This window comes from Periophthalmus magnuspinnatus, chromosome 13, assembly GCF_009829125.3.
Source record: "Periophthalmus magnuspinnatus isolate fPerMag1 chromosome 13, fPerMag1.2.pri, whole genome shotgun sequence".
Taxonomy (NCBI): Eukaryota; Metazoa; Chordata; class Actinopteri; order Gobiiformes; family Gobiidae; genus Periophthalmus; species Periophthalmus magnuspinnatus.
The window spans coordinates 4,564,494-4,579,194 of NC_047138.1; the positions used below are offsets into that span (position 1 = coordinate 4,564,494).

General features: G+C 39.3%; 1 protein-coding gene across 1 annotated transcript in view; it reads left to right on the forward strand.

Moving 5' to 3' along the window:
• Positions 1–314: 314 nt before the first annotated feature.
• kirrel3b (kirre like nephrin family adhesion molecule 3b) overlaps positions 315–14,701 on the forward strand; it is a 70,213-nt gene continuing 55,826 nt past the window's right edge. Inside the window, exons 1-2 of the mRNA XM_033977531.2 lie at positions 315–453; positions 6,604–6,753. Coding sequence (XP_033833422.2) covers positions 315–453; positions 6,604–6,753 — 289 coding nt within the window. The remainder of the gene's footprint in view (positions 454–6,603; positions 6,754–14,701) is intronic.

Consider the following 14,701-nt stretch of genomic DNA (forward strand, 5'->3'; position numbering starts at 1 on the left):
AAGAGGGACTGTTTTTAGCTTTCTTCTTTTTTGGCTTTTCTAAATCTGGCTTCTGTGCAGTAATGTGCGTGACAACACTGGGCAGCTCAACACTAGCTCACTTCTTTTAGTAACTACCATCACTATTTCATGATGTATTCGACTGATTGAATTCCAGTCCACAGAGTTGCCGTATCATTTTCCATCTTTCGTTTTGAATGTAAGAGATGTGAGTAATGATTATGGTCATTCCAGGATTCCCTTTCTCTCTTTGATTCTCTGTCTCCATAAAAAGCTGACATATTGTTTATTGTGTGTTTCCAGGTATAAAGGCCATGTTCTCGCAGCAGCCCCAGGACCTGGTGGTGGTAGCTGGTCAGCCTGTCACGTTGCCCTGCACAACCCCGGCCTACCACGGGGTGGTGCTATGGATCAAAGATGGACTGGCTTTGGGAGTTGGCCGAGACCTCTCAGGTATGACATCACCTCTTTGAAAACATGCTCTCTGCTGTCATTTACACATGGCTCTTATTATTAAACCATTCAGCTCTAAAAAATATGTAGAAAAGATGTTCATTGACTCTATAGTGACTTTCAACATTTTAAGCACTTTTTTTTTTGTGATTTCTGTAATAATAGTGTTTTGTAACAGTAAATGGTGGCAAAAGGTGCAAAGGATTATAGTCAGTACTTTTATATCTCAATAAAACTATGGCCCTACCACCTCAATGCCTGATCCCATTTGTGTGGGAGACCGCTGGGAATACAGTGAATTAGCAGTGGCTCTAGTGGAAACTGTTGCTCTGTTCTTGAGGAAGACACTTCACTCAACTAAACTAGCCTGAATGTGGTGAGTGAGTGTTTTTTGTGACAGCTGTGGTTACAGTAGAAGCTTAACACCATCGAGTATGGAGTGAGTGAATAATACAATGTTAAGCCATTTAGAAAAGCCACTCTATACATCCAGTGCACGAATATGAACGCATTCAGACGCCTCGACATAAACATCAGTGTAATGTAGAAGTTGGCAATATTATGAAGACACGTTTGGTGTTGCCATATCACAATAATACCAATATTTCCAGTTCTATCCATCCTGTTTATCCATAACACCATTGTGTCTGCCAGTTAGCACTTTAACAGCCAGATGAAAGACGTGTCACGCTGCTAATCCAGGAACTGCTATAAAAACATGAATAATAATATCATAGCAGTCCACCTGAGTAAACAGAATGAGAAGCGTGTGTCCCAATATTTGTGTGTAAAACCCACTGAGTGGCATAATTCATGTTTGGCAAAGAAACGCTGAATAAAATGCAGAATCAATAGCAGTGCTGGCCTTTCCGTGGTGCTTCAGGCAGCTCGATTGCTTTGTGAAGAGCTGGAGTCCTCTAATTACACTGCACCTCATGTATAATTGCCTTAATTGTTTAATTTGGAGTAAAAGTGACTACTACACTGTTATTTAGCTGCCTGTTGTTGCACCAGTCAAGGCTTTATGTTTATTCATGATCTTGATGAGTTCCAATAACACAAAATTGCTTGTATAAATAAACCTTTTGGAGTGCTCTCTGTGGGAAATAATATACATTTAAAGCACTGTATACTAAAGGATAAATACGGAAATACCACATAAATATGCTTTTGCACAGACCTAACAAATATATTTCGTTTTTAAAAATGCAAAATCCAATCTTACTAATTGGCAAGAATAAAAATGCAAATCGTTGTAGAAGAGCTTGTTGTGCGGTGTTTGTGATGACCCCTGTACACACACCTCCAGGCTGATTCACCTCCCCATCCTCAACAGTCAACCCACTTCCTCAAAATAGATGAGTACAAAAATAACCACTCATTTTTCAGATTATTGATACACTTTTGAGGTTGTATGTGGCTTGGAGCAGGGTTAAGACCTTGAAGAGGGAAGGAACACTATTTTTGTGTTTTTCTAAATTAGTATTGATTAAAAGTGTGGATTGTTTATGTCGAGGAATATATATAGAAAGCTGAGAAAATAAAATTGCATCAAAAATCATCACCAAACTCATCTTTTGCCAGTCTTCCACTTCATCCATTTCATCATTTCTTTTGAGGTGTAATTGTGATGTTTATTTTGATTGCTTTTATTGTTGCATGTGTTTAAACAAGTCATATGCAGAAAGGTCTATTTTTAACCACAAAGCCAACATTAAAGTCCATTGTGTGCTGTCATCTTAAAGCAGCCACTTGTAAAACAGAGAGAATTTACTGATCTCAAGTGATTGCATTTGTATTCCAAGAGAAATGGAGGGTTTGCTGCCCCTTGACCTTTAGACAATTCTCCAGAAGGCCTTTGCTGTTGCTGATACGGTGTGTAATTAAAGCCGTGAGGCGGACAGAGCCAGTAAAGCCATCCCATTCCCCACGCAGGTCCTTATCAGAGCCAGGGGAGCGGGCAGGGCCTAGTAAACAATGGTCCACGAGTCCTCACCAAGTCTCTGTGCGCACTTATGATTGGGAGAGATAGAAGAGGCAGAGGTAAAGAGCAAAGAACTGTTTTATTTTGGGTCAGAGGAGCAAAGATGTGGAGTCGGATTTGAACTCTTGCTTTTACCAACTAAATCAGTATAGAGTCTATGGCACAGGCTGTAAAGAATACAGAGGGAACACTTTCAGGCACAGTTCATGCTCATCCACCAAAATCCCAACTATGCACATCGCACAAAATGTGCAAGAAGTGTCAACGTGAAACATCTCACTGAACAAATCACCTGCTCCCAAAAGTAAACTACAGGAGATATACCAGGAGTAAACTACAAAAGTTATGCAAGGAGATGGGAAGATGTGCTGCTGAAAATCCATAAATACGGACAGGAACTGTGCACTCTTGCAGTGAGACAGATGACACTTTCCAAATGAAGCGCTCCACAGCTGTCCTTTTTATCACAGCCTACATAATCAAGGCCTGCATATGGCAGTAAACGGAGTGATGGTACATCCAGCACAAGATGTACACAATGAAAAGGAAAGTGGCAGCTGTATACATAAAAAGTGTGACGAATCAAATGTTGCTCGGAGCCTTTCAATAATATAGGTCTGCTTCAGTATTCAGAGAAAGAAGCTGCGTGTGCAGCGGCACTGCGTAGGGACCTCTTCCCATTCAGCCCACAGTGATTAAACCCAGAGAACTCTTTCACCATTCAGAGCAAGAAATCACAACACAAAAGCTCATGATTTCGATCTGTCCCTGAATTCCTATTCATTTCCTTTTGTGCAGCATTTTGCCTCTAATTAAAGAAAAGCAAAGTATCCCCACAACGCCAGAACATACCAGTCAATGTTATGAATATACATAAAGTGTATATGTGCACTATGAACATAAAGACACAACAGCAACATCACAATTGATAACACACTGAGACAGACCTCAGAGCCACTTTATCTGAGTTTAATGCCAAATGACAAGTCAAGATAGTTCTGAACTATGTGGCAAACATGTTTTACATAGTGTTTGTTTCTTTCTTTATCCATCACATTATAGGTCTGTGCTTTAACACTGAGCCAATGTTCCTGCGGTGACTTAATGTAGATTCACTTTGCTAAAGTACAGTATATATCTAATTTCATTGGAGGATTGTGGATCCGCTCACCTTTGGTAACCCTTGGAGTCTGCAGAGTGTGAAACATATTCTGGGTGAAAGCTATAAATCACAGGGTGGGCAATAAGTGTCTGTGTGCCTCCACACACACATGCACACACATATGCACACACACGCACACACACACACGCACACATCCGCGTACAGCATTGATCCAGCCTCAAGACAAATCCATTCCCCTCTGATGGATTCATTACTCCTTAATGGGCCTATTTTACATTGTTTGCTTTGAGTAACACATTGTGTCTTTGGAATGTGCTGATGTCTAAGATCAATGGGCCTTTATGGGAACACATCACATGACAGAAGGTGATCAGTCTTCATGTCTGACAGTTCAAATTCGGTCATATTGACAAAACGCATGCTCGGGACTGTTATAAGATGGCATAAACACATTATGATGTTTATATACTTGGGAAATGAGTTTATAAATCCCTATCATTTACTATCAGCTCCAAATGCAAATGACTTTTCCTTTCGCATCCAACAATTGCTCAGAGATGAAACTGGAACAGCGCCATTTCCTCACACAGCAAAATTATTCTTAGTTTGCCGGAGGCAGATGAGGTAATTGGCCACATCATCTGTTTGTGTTACAGAATTTACATGGTTTATGTGCTGCTGCAATTAGGAGAAGCAAAACAAAAGCTTATTAAAAAGTAAATTGCGTTAGCAGTGCTATACAGAAACCACTTGGTAAAACTGTTGAAACTGGAGTCAAACCAAGGTCACCTGTTATCCAACCCAAAGTGCCGTCATCACTGCCCCATAATGGGCTGTGGCAATATTGCTTTGGATCTCATCAATGCACATCAAATTGAACCAAAATGGCTTCAGGAGTAACCTTGGATGACATCCTTTTTAAAGGCCTGATTTCAAATAGCAGGGACCCTTTTAGTCAATGGTTATCAGCGTTATTAATGACAGCTTTTAGTTGCATTATGGTTTCATTCCTGTATTGCTCCTCTAAAGCCTCTCTGGGTATTTTTTCCCACAATAACACACATATAGTATTTCACTGGCATTGTTGAAGCTCAATAATTTACTTTTGACATGATGTTGTGCAGTTCTTTACCGCTTACAGTAAACCCTTTATACTTAAACCTATTTGTGGATGAAATGCAAAGAGCGGCTCAGGCAAATATAATTCACTTCAGACACACATATAATGGGGGCAAGTGCATAAGAAGCCGTATGGAAAACATGAGTAATTGGACAGGAGGAAAACGTCTAAGCCGGAGATGAATCCAAGGACGCTGAGGCTTTGGTAACTCTATTCCTTTGTGTCTGTAAAGAATATTTCTATTGTATTGAACCTTCTCAGTGAAAAGTGTTTGTAAATGTGTGTCACTCCATGTGCATCAGTGGCATGTGTATATTTTATTCACCGGCCAGTGTTATCCTGGATAGACTTTGCAAACCTCGTCTTGATGGTGGCTGTTGCTTATTTGCTAAAAACATAAACCTATTGTACCCTTTGGCAAGACACTTAACTCATTATACATGCTTGAATGAGTTGTGTTGCTGATGGTTACAGTACCCACTTTAATTTTAATCGTTATAATTTGTAAAAAAACAAACAAACAAAAAAACCTGAATATTTCAAATAATTCAAATGCTGCAAAATCACGTCATCAAGTTTTTGTACATTTTTTAAATTAATTTTCTTGTGTTTAATATCCATGCATTAATAATTTTATCCCATTCATGAGTCTGTTGGTTAGTAATACAAAAAGCTGTTCTGTAAATCCAAGCAATCCTCCCGTCCGAGATGCTACCCATAAAACTGCCAGTCAACCCATTCCTCTTCATGGTTATGTGCCCCAGTGGAGGAGAGAAGTGCAAAACATATCCTCGTTGCATATTTCGATAATAGTTGTCAGGATATCTTTAAAACCATCTTGCCGGAGTTGTATAAAATACACAGGTCTGTTGGCTATTCCTCTGCTTTCTTGCGTTATTAAACCATAAATCATTTGACAGAGAAATGAGGAACCACTTTGAGACGTTCCTGTTTATATCCACGGCTGTGTAGAGCATCACTCCACACACTGGATCCGATTCATTAACAGATCCAGGAGAGATGTAAAGTCACACGTGGATTCAGGCTGGTTTGACTTGGCAACCAGATGTGCACAACAAATAAACACAAGCAGACAAACTTAATCGTGTTTTGGGGGAATTTTAAAACAATACCTCGCACCGTAACTACCTTTTTCTGCCTCATTTTAATCTTTAGGTAGATCTTATTGGTTACCTCAGCCAACTTATTAACATTGGCAGTTTATTTTTGTATATTCTGGAAAACCTTAAAAATATGTGAGGCAAATATGCAGAGTTTGAACAGTTTTCAACACCTTATAGTACATATGTCAAACTCAGGCCCGGGGGCAAAATCTGGTCCGCGGTGTAATTATATTTGGCCGGTGAGATCATATCAAATGTGCGTTAGAGCTGGTCCACCGGTGTATAACGCATGCACCACTAATACTACAAATCCCAGAATGCTTTGCTAGTATGCTGGCGTGTATTAGAGACCGGCAAGCGCCACTCGTTTTCTGTTGACGCTCATTAGCGACCAAGCTACGAGTCACCTCGGCTAAATCAATTGCTACAGAGAGAGACATAATTTATTTGATTCATTTAAATAAGAAATGAATACTACTGATGTGTATTTTATTTCAAATTTGATCCAGATTTTGTGTTTAAGCAAAACTAAAGTTTGTTTCTGTATGAAAAGGTTAAACGTTACATGTCAAGTGCAGTCAATTTTTCACTAAATATTGAGTTTGGCCCGTGAATTTGTCTTAGTTTTTAATTTGAACCCACTGTGAATTTGAGTTTGACACCGCTGCCTTATAGAATTACTTTTATTTGTGTGTTTTTTTTTCCATTTTACTTGACCTACCGACATCTACACACAGGAAATGGACTTTGATAAATAAATACATCGACGTGAACTGTGTCGTGTTGATGTTGATTACAGGCTACCCTCGCTACACGGTGATCGGGGACCACGGATCAGGAGAGCACCACCTCCGCATACAGCGCGTGGAGCTGTCGGACGATGGCGTGTTTGAATGTCAAGCGGTCCAAGCTGCGATGAGGTCCCGCCCCGCCCGCCTCACTGTCCTGGGTAAGACGCAAGTATTATTATTATTATTATTCATCACATTATTATAGCGTACAGACAAATAAAAATACTAGTCTTTTAGTGTTTAAGGGTTGTAGATGTTAGCGGTTTGCTTTAGCGCTACGGTTTAAGGACTTTTCTGGTGAGTCGTACCCTGCCCGGTTGTCTCCATGGAGAGGTATTTACTTTACCCTGTGTACTGTATCCTTCCATGCTACTTGGGCTGACAACAGTGCGATTTCCGGGGAACTTTTTCCAAATGTTGGCCTTGATTCTTTGGAGAACTTGCAAAAAGGGATATTGTAACTTCTAGAAACTGTCTCAGTGGTGAAAAGATTCTGTGAAAAGCTTTGCGAGTCGGTGACAATGCAAAAACGGACAAAGCGAAGTGAAAAAAACTACAGAGAAAAGTTGTCTGCCACGCAATTTCCTCACCACGGCCACTGACTGATCCACCGTATTGATTGGGTCTAATGAAAAGTGAAAGTAACGATTTGCGAAGGGAGAAGGCAGAGTAAGAAGAAAAAGAAGGGGAAGACAAACGGCAGCATAACATGTCTCAGGCTGCCAGACCCCTTTACAAATGGATATGAGCAAATTATACACGGAGCAAAGAGGTCTGGTGCCATTACAATCCCGAAAGCTATCAAACTAGCTCTTAATGTCTGTCTGTCACCATCGCGCTGCTCCGTCATTGCCAGATCTCTCCAAATCGACTTCAACTTTGACAAAAAACAACATCCCGTAAAAACAAGAGCACGGATTTGACGCAGGATATATCCAGGCAAACTAAACTAAAAGTATTGATTTGGAAAAAGAAATTAAATTAATACCTGTGGGCCAACGTGATCCAGCAAGATACGAAATGGGGTAAGTTTTAGTGGTTGTCAAACTGTGGCGCAGGTTCTATTGGTGGTACTTCTGATGGTAGGTGAGGTCCTCTGCTGGACAAATTGTTATATATTTTTGCACCTTTGGAATAGTTTTATTTCAGATCTACAGTGCTCCCCTGTTTATCGCAGGTGTTATGTTCTAAAAATTACCCACAATAGTCGTCAGCTTTATTTTGGGTAGATCGAGTCCCGTCATCCATCCAGTCACATGACTAATATACAGGACAACAGTCAGATTACACCTGACTCTAGGTCACATCATGGGTGCTGCACACGCAGAAACAAGCGCGAGTTAAATCAACCCTATAGTGTCAGATCCTATCGTCGCCGATAGAGCGCGGTTGCGGACTTTCCAGCAGCGTAACTCAGCGCCCAGTCGTGCTCTCATGTAAATTCAAACGGCGTCTCAAAGCGGAGACATGGGGCTATCTAAATATTTTACCGCCATTACGGTAATCTGCCTCTGTTGTCCCTCAAAGGTGACGAATAAGAGCGCGGTGCTGCGGGGATTTTCCCAGTCACGTATTATGCGTGAAAGAAAAAATACAGATGGATGTGTAAAATAGAAGTAGTTGTGTGAAAAAATGCAGTAAATTCTGATACTTCTTTTGACATGATTTTTATGGCTATAAAAAAAAGACAAAACCGTAATCAACATGATTAGCTCTGTTATCGTTTCATCAACATTGTGGATTTTGTCAGGGAGAAAACTTGGGAAAAAAAGCACACAAAATTGCACTAAAAAAATCCGTGAAACAGCGAGACCGTGATAAAGTGAGGGACCACTGTACTTGATGGCTTAGTAGTTAAATTATACGCGTAATTTAGAACTGATGGTACTCAGAAATCCAAATACTGTACCACCAGAGCCAAGTACTCACATGGTACAAAAGTTTGAGAACATCTGATAGGTGAGATTCTCTTCTTCTCTAATTTAAGCTGCAGACAAATCATTTTATATTTTTACACCTTTGGGATAGTTTAGAACTACTGGTACTCAGAAACCCAAATACTGCACCACAAGAACCAAGTACTCACTCGCTACAAACGTTTGGGAACTTATCCTCCTGCACAGAAAGAGCTACGGCAAGTCCAAGCCCGTACTGCTACAAATAACACCGATAAAACCAAAAATAATCAATAAAGTAATCCATCAACTCCATATTAAGTAAACCCAAACCTTTACTGCATCGTGGTAACCGTAATGAATGAACGCGTATTCGGTGTGTCTCGCAAAACAACAAAACCCCAAAAAACTTGCAAATACCCGCCGCAATTCCGAGTAGTATACAGCGATCGTTAGACCTAATCACTGCTAAGAAATTGGACTCCCTTATTACCCAGTATTTGCCTGTCGCAGGGCCTACAGTTTATCATTCCTCTCCATGAGCCTGAATTGGAAGTGTTTGTTTAATCCCCTGTTGTGTGAGCTGACTTCTGAATGCACCAAGAGGGAGAACTCCACGCTGACGCACACATACACACAAATATACAGCAATGCAGGGAAGATATGCAAGGCCTGTGTCACTGCAAACTCCAAGCTGTCAATTACGTGCCAGTGGTGACAGAGTGTGTCTATTGACTTGGAAGGCAGCTCCGGCCCCTGCACACCTATGCGTAGCTCACACTTTTATAGGCACATCGTATCCTTTTTTCTAAAGCAGACAGCAGAATAAATCTACAAAAAAAGTCCTGCAGCAATCTTTCTCCATCAGCACAAGCTCCTCTGTACCACACAAACTTTTTCAGTCTGCTCTTTGATCAGAATTAAAATGCAAAGCAGAGCCCGATGAATTTACATGAAGTCTAAGGGTTGTGAAATTGCATAAAACATCAGATTATATCAAATCTACTCATGGTACAGTTGGAGTACTTTTTGTGCTGGGCTCAAATCTCCATAAATGTGCTGGGAAAGGCATCTGATGTAATAATACAAATTTTAAAAAAAGACTTTATTTTATTTGTAGTAGTTGGTTGATGTTTTTATTTGGCAGTGATGGAAGGTAATGAAGTACAAGTAGTAAAGTACTGTACTTAAGTAGAATTTATAGGTATCTGTACTTTACTTTACTTAAGTACTCAGTATTTTACAGGGATACTTTTTAATTTTACCTCACTACACTAAAAAGTACTTTTTATATGATTTGCAAGGTTATTTTTACGATGTCCGTGGTAACATTTTGACTAAAGTTTTCGAGTTCAAGCTTCGACTTTAAACAAAACAAGATAAATACACAAAATTCATACAAAAAATGAAAAGAAAATTGATTTGTATTGTTACTGTTGCCCAACATATAATTTTTTAATCAATATCACTACATGTAACCGTTGCGTGCAAAATAAAACACATTTTTAAACAGATACACAATTACTTTTACTTAAGTAGATTTGTCCAAGTGATATTTTTACCCTTACTTGAGTAACTTTTTACCTCTGTATTTGCACAAAAAAATAAATAAATAAAATAAATGTAAAAATAAATTATTATTATTATTAATAATAATAATAATAATTCAGACAAATAGCCAATGTGTCTTAATTAAAAGCTAAAAAATAAATACAATCAAAATCGATATTTAGAACAAACTGAAAGATAAATAAATAAGTATGATGAGCTAAGCTGGTCTTCATTTTCAAATTCTGCCCGAGCAAATTATAATTGATTTTATGAAAACAAAGTAAATGCAAAATATGAATAATTTATGTATTTTCAACATCAAAATACCCTGCAAACAAACTGATGGTGCACTTAACCCATTTGAACGCCAGCGCAGCTCCTCCCAGCTCTCTCCGGGCCAAAGCAGATCAGGCCTGTGTGAATTAGTCATGAAGCAGGAGAATGGAGGATTCAGGTCCAAAAACACCCCTGAGGCTAATTATATCCCTTACAGCAGGTTGGCTCTGCTCCAGACCTTTGCTCCATGTCTCAGGTCAGCCACTATCAGAACAAAGCATCAACTGCTACTGTTTGATTAATATCTTCAACTCAAACCGTATAAGGATACTTCTTTATAAAGGACACATTGTGCAGAATTGACTTTGAGCTTTTATCCCTGTTATAAGATTGTTCCTTGTCAAAAACAGACCTGGAGTTTGTACTTACTGTAGCTCCTTTCACGATTGTTTTATAAACGCTTTTACAAGGTCCTCGCCCCCTGAGCCTCGGAAATCATTCATTGTCCTGGGATTGTGACGTGAAAGGTGGAAATCCGGGGGCTAATTCACTGATTTTAAGTCTATAAATCATCACCAGACATTCCTGCTGTCAAATTGCATTCATTTAACTGCATGATTACATTAAAATATTGATAAAATAGCTTGTTTTTCCATAGTATTTCTATCGACAGAGATCTAGAGACACGTTTATGCCAGTAACTACACAACAATTCATATTATCTGTCCTTTAATGAAGAATAAATACCTCAAAATACATACATGTCCGTATACTTTTGTGAAAGACGTGCTGATTTTAGATTTATGACAGATGTCCTTCCTGATTTAACCCACTTTACTCACGTAGTTTGTGACAGTCTCGAGCAAAACATTTAAACTTCAGCGCAAACTTCAATACAAAGCCTCCATAAAGCAGCGAGAACGTTAGAGGTAGAGCGATATATCGATTAGCCGATGTTTGGACTGTTTAGCGTATTGGTTAAATCAGCTTTAAATCTCCAGCGCAGGCCGATATTTTGTTTTGAAAATACACACAAAGCTTTATATTAACACTTTAATATGAAGAGACCGCTGCACAAAACGTGACCACACAGCTTTCTTATAGGTTTCTGTTTAAAAAAAAAGAGCTTGGTGGAGTTTGAAGTAAAATTAAATGATATAATTTGGTGAAAATAATCAAAATTGGTCCAAAGAAATGGCCCATTGGTTGCTCTACATTCTAAACTATCAGTATTGACATCGGCCATGAAAAACCCCATCTCTAAAGAACATATGTGAACCGTATATTTTATTTAAAAGTGTTTTTGAAAAGTACTTAAATAACAGCACCTATAGCTAAGCCTGCACGCTGACTACATTAAGACTTTTTTCTCCCTCTTTGAAGAGAGATGTCTTTCATCATTGTTAGATTTACCAAGAACCTCCAGCGCCCCTCTATATCGGATATAATGTGCAGTGGTTACAAGGAGGAAAACTTCAAAGCGAAGATCGACAGAATGCTGGTCTTTTGACAAACATTATAGTGAAAATGTCATTGTGCACCACTTTTTATTTATTATTATCATTGTTGTGTTTTAAAGCCAAAAGCGCTCGCATACACAAAAAGCTCAAAAAGCTCAAGGATGTTCTTTGTTTGTGCGACTGCGACTGTGGAGCTGAATCAGCCATTTCTGTGGATAAGTCACTGGTTCATTATTCTTCAAGGATGTTGTCGGCCTCTTTTCAGAAATGGAGGTGAACTTCGATGACACAAAGAAAAAAAAAAAACATTACCAATGAATTTAAAGTTTTCACACGGGTAGAAACAAAGTAGAGGGTTTCCACATTTGGTGTAGTGGTGTTTTTTGGCGTGGCTGAGGCTGCTAGCATGACGTACAAGTACTTTTTTTGTAGGACTGAGTGTGAAATGGAGGTGAAGAGTAGGGAGAGACATTTTTTTGGAGCTCAGATGTATGTCACAGTGCAGATGCAGGCAGAAAACTCAAGAAATACTGTTTTTTGTTGTTGTTTTTTTCATTTGTGGTCATGGAAGTAGCATGTTCGGTGACTAAAGATCTAAGATGAGGTTGGTAATTTCCTGCAAAACTCTCATTTCGTCACTTCCAGGGATGGTACAAGATCTCACGCCATTAGAGATAAAATTGCCACAAGATTGTGAACACACGTGGGAAATTATGTCGCGCAAAAACGTTTAAGTTCTGCTTGGTAGCGCCTCTTAAGAAGCCATCGTTCTGACAAAGAGTGCCACAATAACAGCGAAATACTAAATAAAATCAACCTCAAGTAGCTGTGAGACTAAAAATTCTGAACTGAACCGCACGTTTTTTACAAGTTAAGTCAAAATCCTATCCATCTCTACTTTAAACAAATACATTCTCGCTCCAAAAAGTTGCTATGAACGACGATAACTTAAAAAAAAATACCGACTTCAATAGAACGGGAGCTGTTTGTCTTCCACTTTCCCTAATTTGGAGACAGGAGAAGAATGCTAACTACATCCATCATATCACACAAACTGGGAACAGGTGTGTGATTATGGCAGACAGACTGTATGGAGGACTTTATCTTTTTCTGGCGAACAACAGAAGGAGCCCAACTGACACAAATACATCTGTGCTCCGCAAACACGACCAACTGTGTGCAGGTGCGGAGCTGATTTTAATTTGCACTACAGGTTCTCTACAGCGATCTGGAATTGTTAGTTTGTCAATTATCGTCCTTTGACACCATGATATCTCTATACCGGTTAGTGAAGTTCTAAATATAGCCCATATTCCCAAAGCAATGCCGGATAGTTTTCTATACGAGGACAGACTTCTGCTTGTGCGCACCTTCCCAATCTGTTGAGAGCAAACTGTGGGGCTGTACATGGCTGCACAGCTCTGACAGCGCTGGCATCTCCTCTTCATGCATCCCTTCCTCCAATTTATTTGCCAATTGCACTGAGAATAAAGACGTGTAAGCAAAAATCTGTAAATACGACGCCATTTTGTCTCGAAAACTCAAATCTCTACACGCTAGTTTTTGTAGTAATAATCGTAGCAGCAGTAGGAGTATAGTTATGAAAGTAAGATGAAGGAAACGCACTACTACTACTGCTGCTATTAGTAGTACAGTTATTAAAAGTAGAAAATATAGATGACAAAGTGAGCAAGGTAAGGCAAGTTTATTTGTATAGCATGATTCATACACAAGGTAATTCAAAGTGCTTTACAGAATAAGAAAGACGTTAATATCACACAAATCAAAACATAAATAATCACACATATTCATTATAAAATTAACGTTAAAACAGAACAGTGCAGGATTTTTATCTCACTTTTCAGTCATATGCACAGATAAAGAGAACTATGTTGAGCCTGGATTTAAACATTGTCAAAGTAGAGGCCTGTCTCATATCTTCAGGGAGACTGTTCCAGGTTTTAGCTGCAGAAAACTGAAACACTGATCCCCCATGTTTAGTCCTGGTCCCTGAAGTCCTCCTCATGTGAGATGGTTCTTGTGGCTCATGTGGGAGATGTTCTTTGGTGCTGGTCCATGAGAGACTTGTTCACACTGAGCTGCTTTAAAGTCTCTGAGCCACAGGAGCCACAGACCTGAGCCACAGGACACATGTGTGAAGTACTTCCTGTTTCTAGTCAGGACCCGAGCAGCAGTGTTCTGGATGTTCTGTTCTGTCTTAAGGCTCGTTTGGAGAGGCCAGTGAGCAGGACGTTACAGTCGTCTAACCTACTGGAGACAAATGCAGGATAAGTCTCTCTAAGTCTGGTTTTGACAGTTTACATTTGATTTTTGCAATGTTTTTAGATGGTAAAAATCTGCAGATGTGGCTGTTAAAGTTCAAGTCTGAGTCCATTATTACCTCTAGATTTCTTGCCTGATTTTAAAGTTTTAGAGAGAGAGACTGGAGGTGACTGCTGACACTTTCTCTATGTTTCTGTGGCCAGAGATGACGACTTCTTATCTAAGTTTAGTTGGAGAAAGTTTTTTTTTTTGCCTCTACACTCTGATCTGTTGGATGCAGTGGCAGAGTGAATCCACTGGTCCAGATTCACCTGCTGCAGCGAGACATAGATCTGAGCGCCAAGTATAATATTGACACAAAGTTACGACACTGACACAATAACTTTAAAGCAGAATTATCTTCGGTTAGTTTGTATCTGTAATAAGTTATACAAGTCATTTATTCAACACTCTGGAGCTCAAATTGTATCCAGGATAATAGAAATACTCAATTTTGTAAGTATTGTGACAGGCTTAATAAATACATACAATATACAATTTACTTTCCTCCACTCCCTCGATGTATACGAGCACACGGGATCGTCTCTCAGCTTGTGGACAGGTGTTTAAAGACAGTTTTTAAAGACAGATGTTGATTTGAG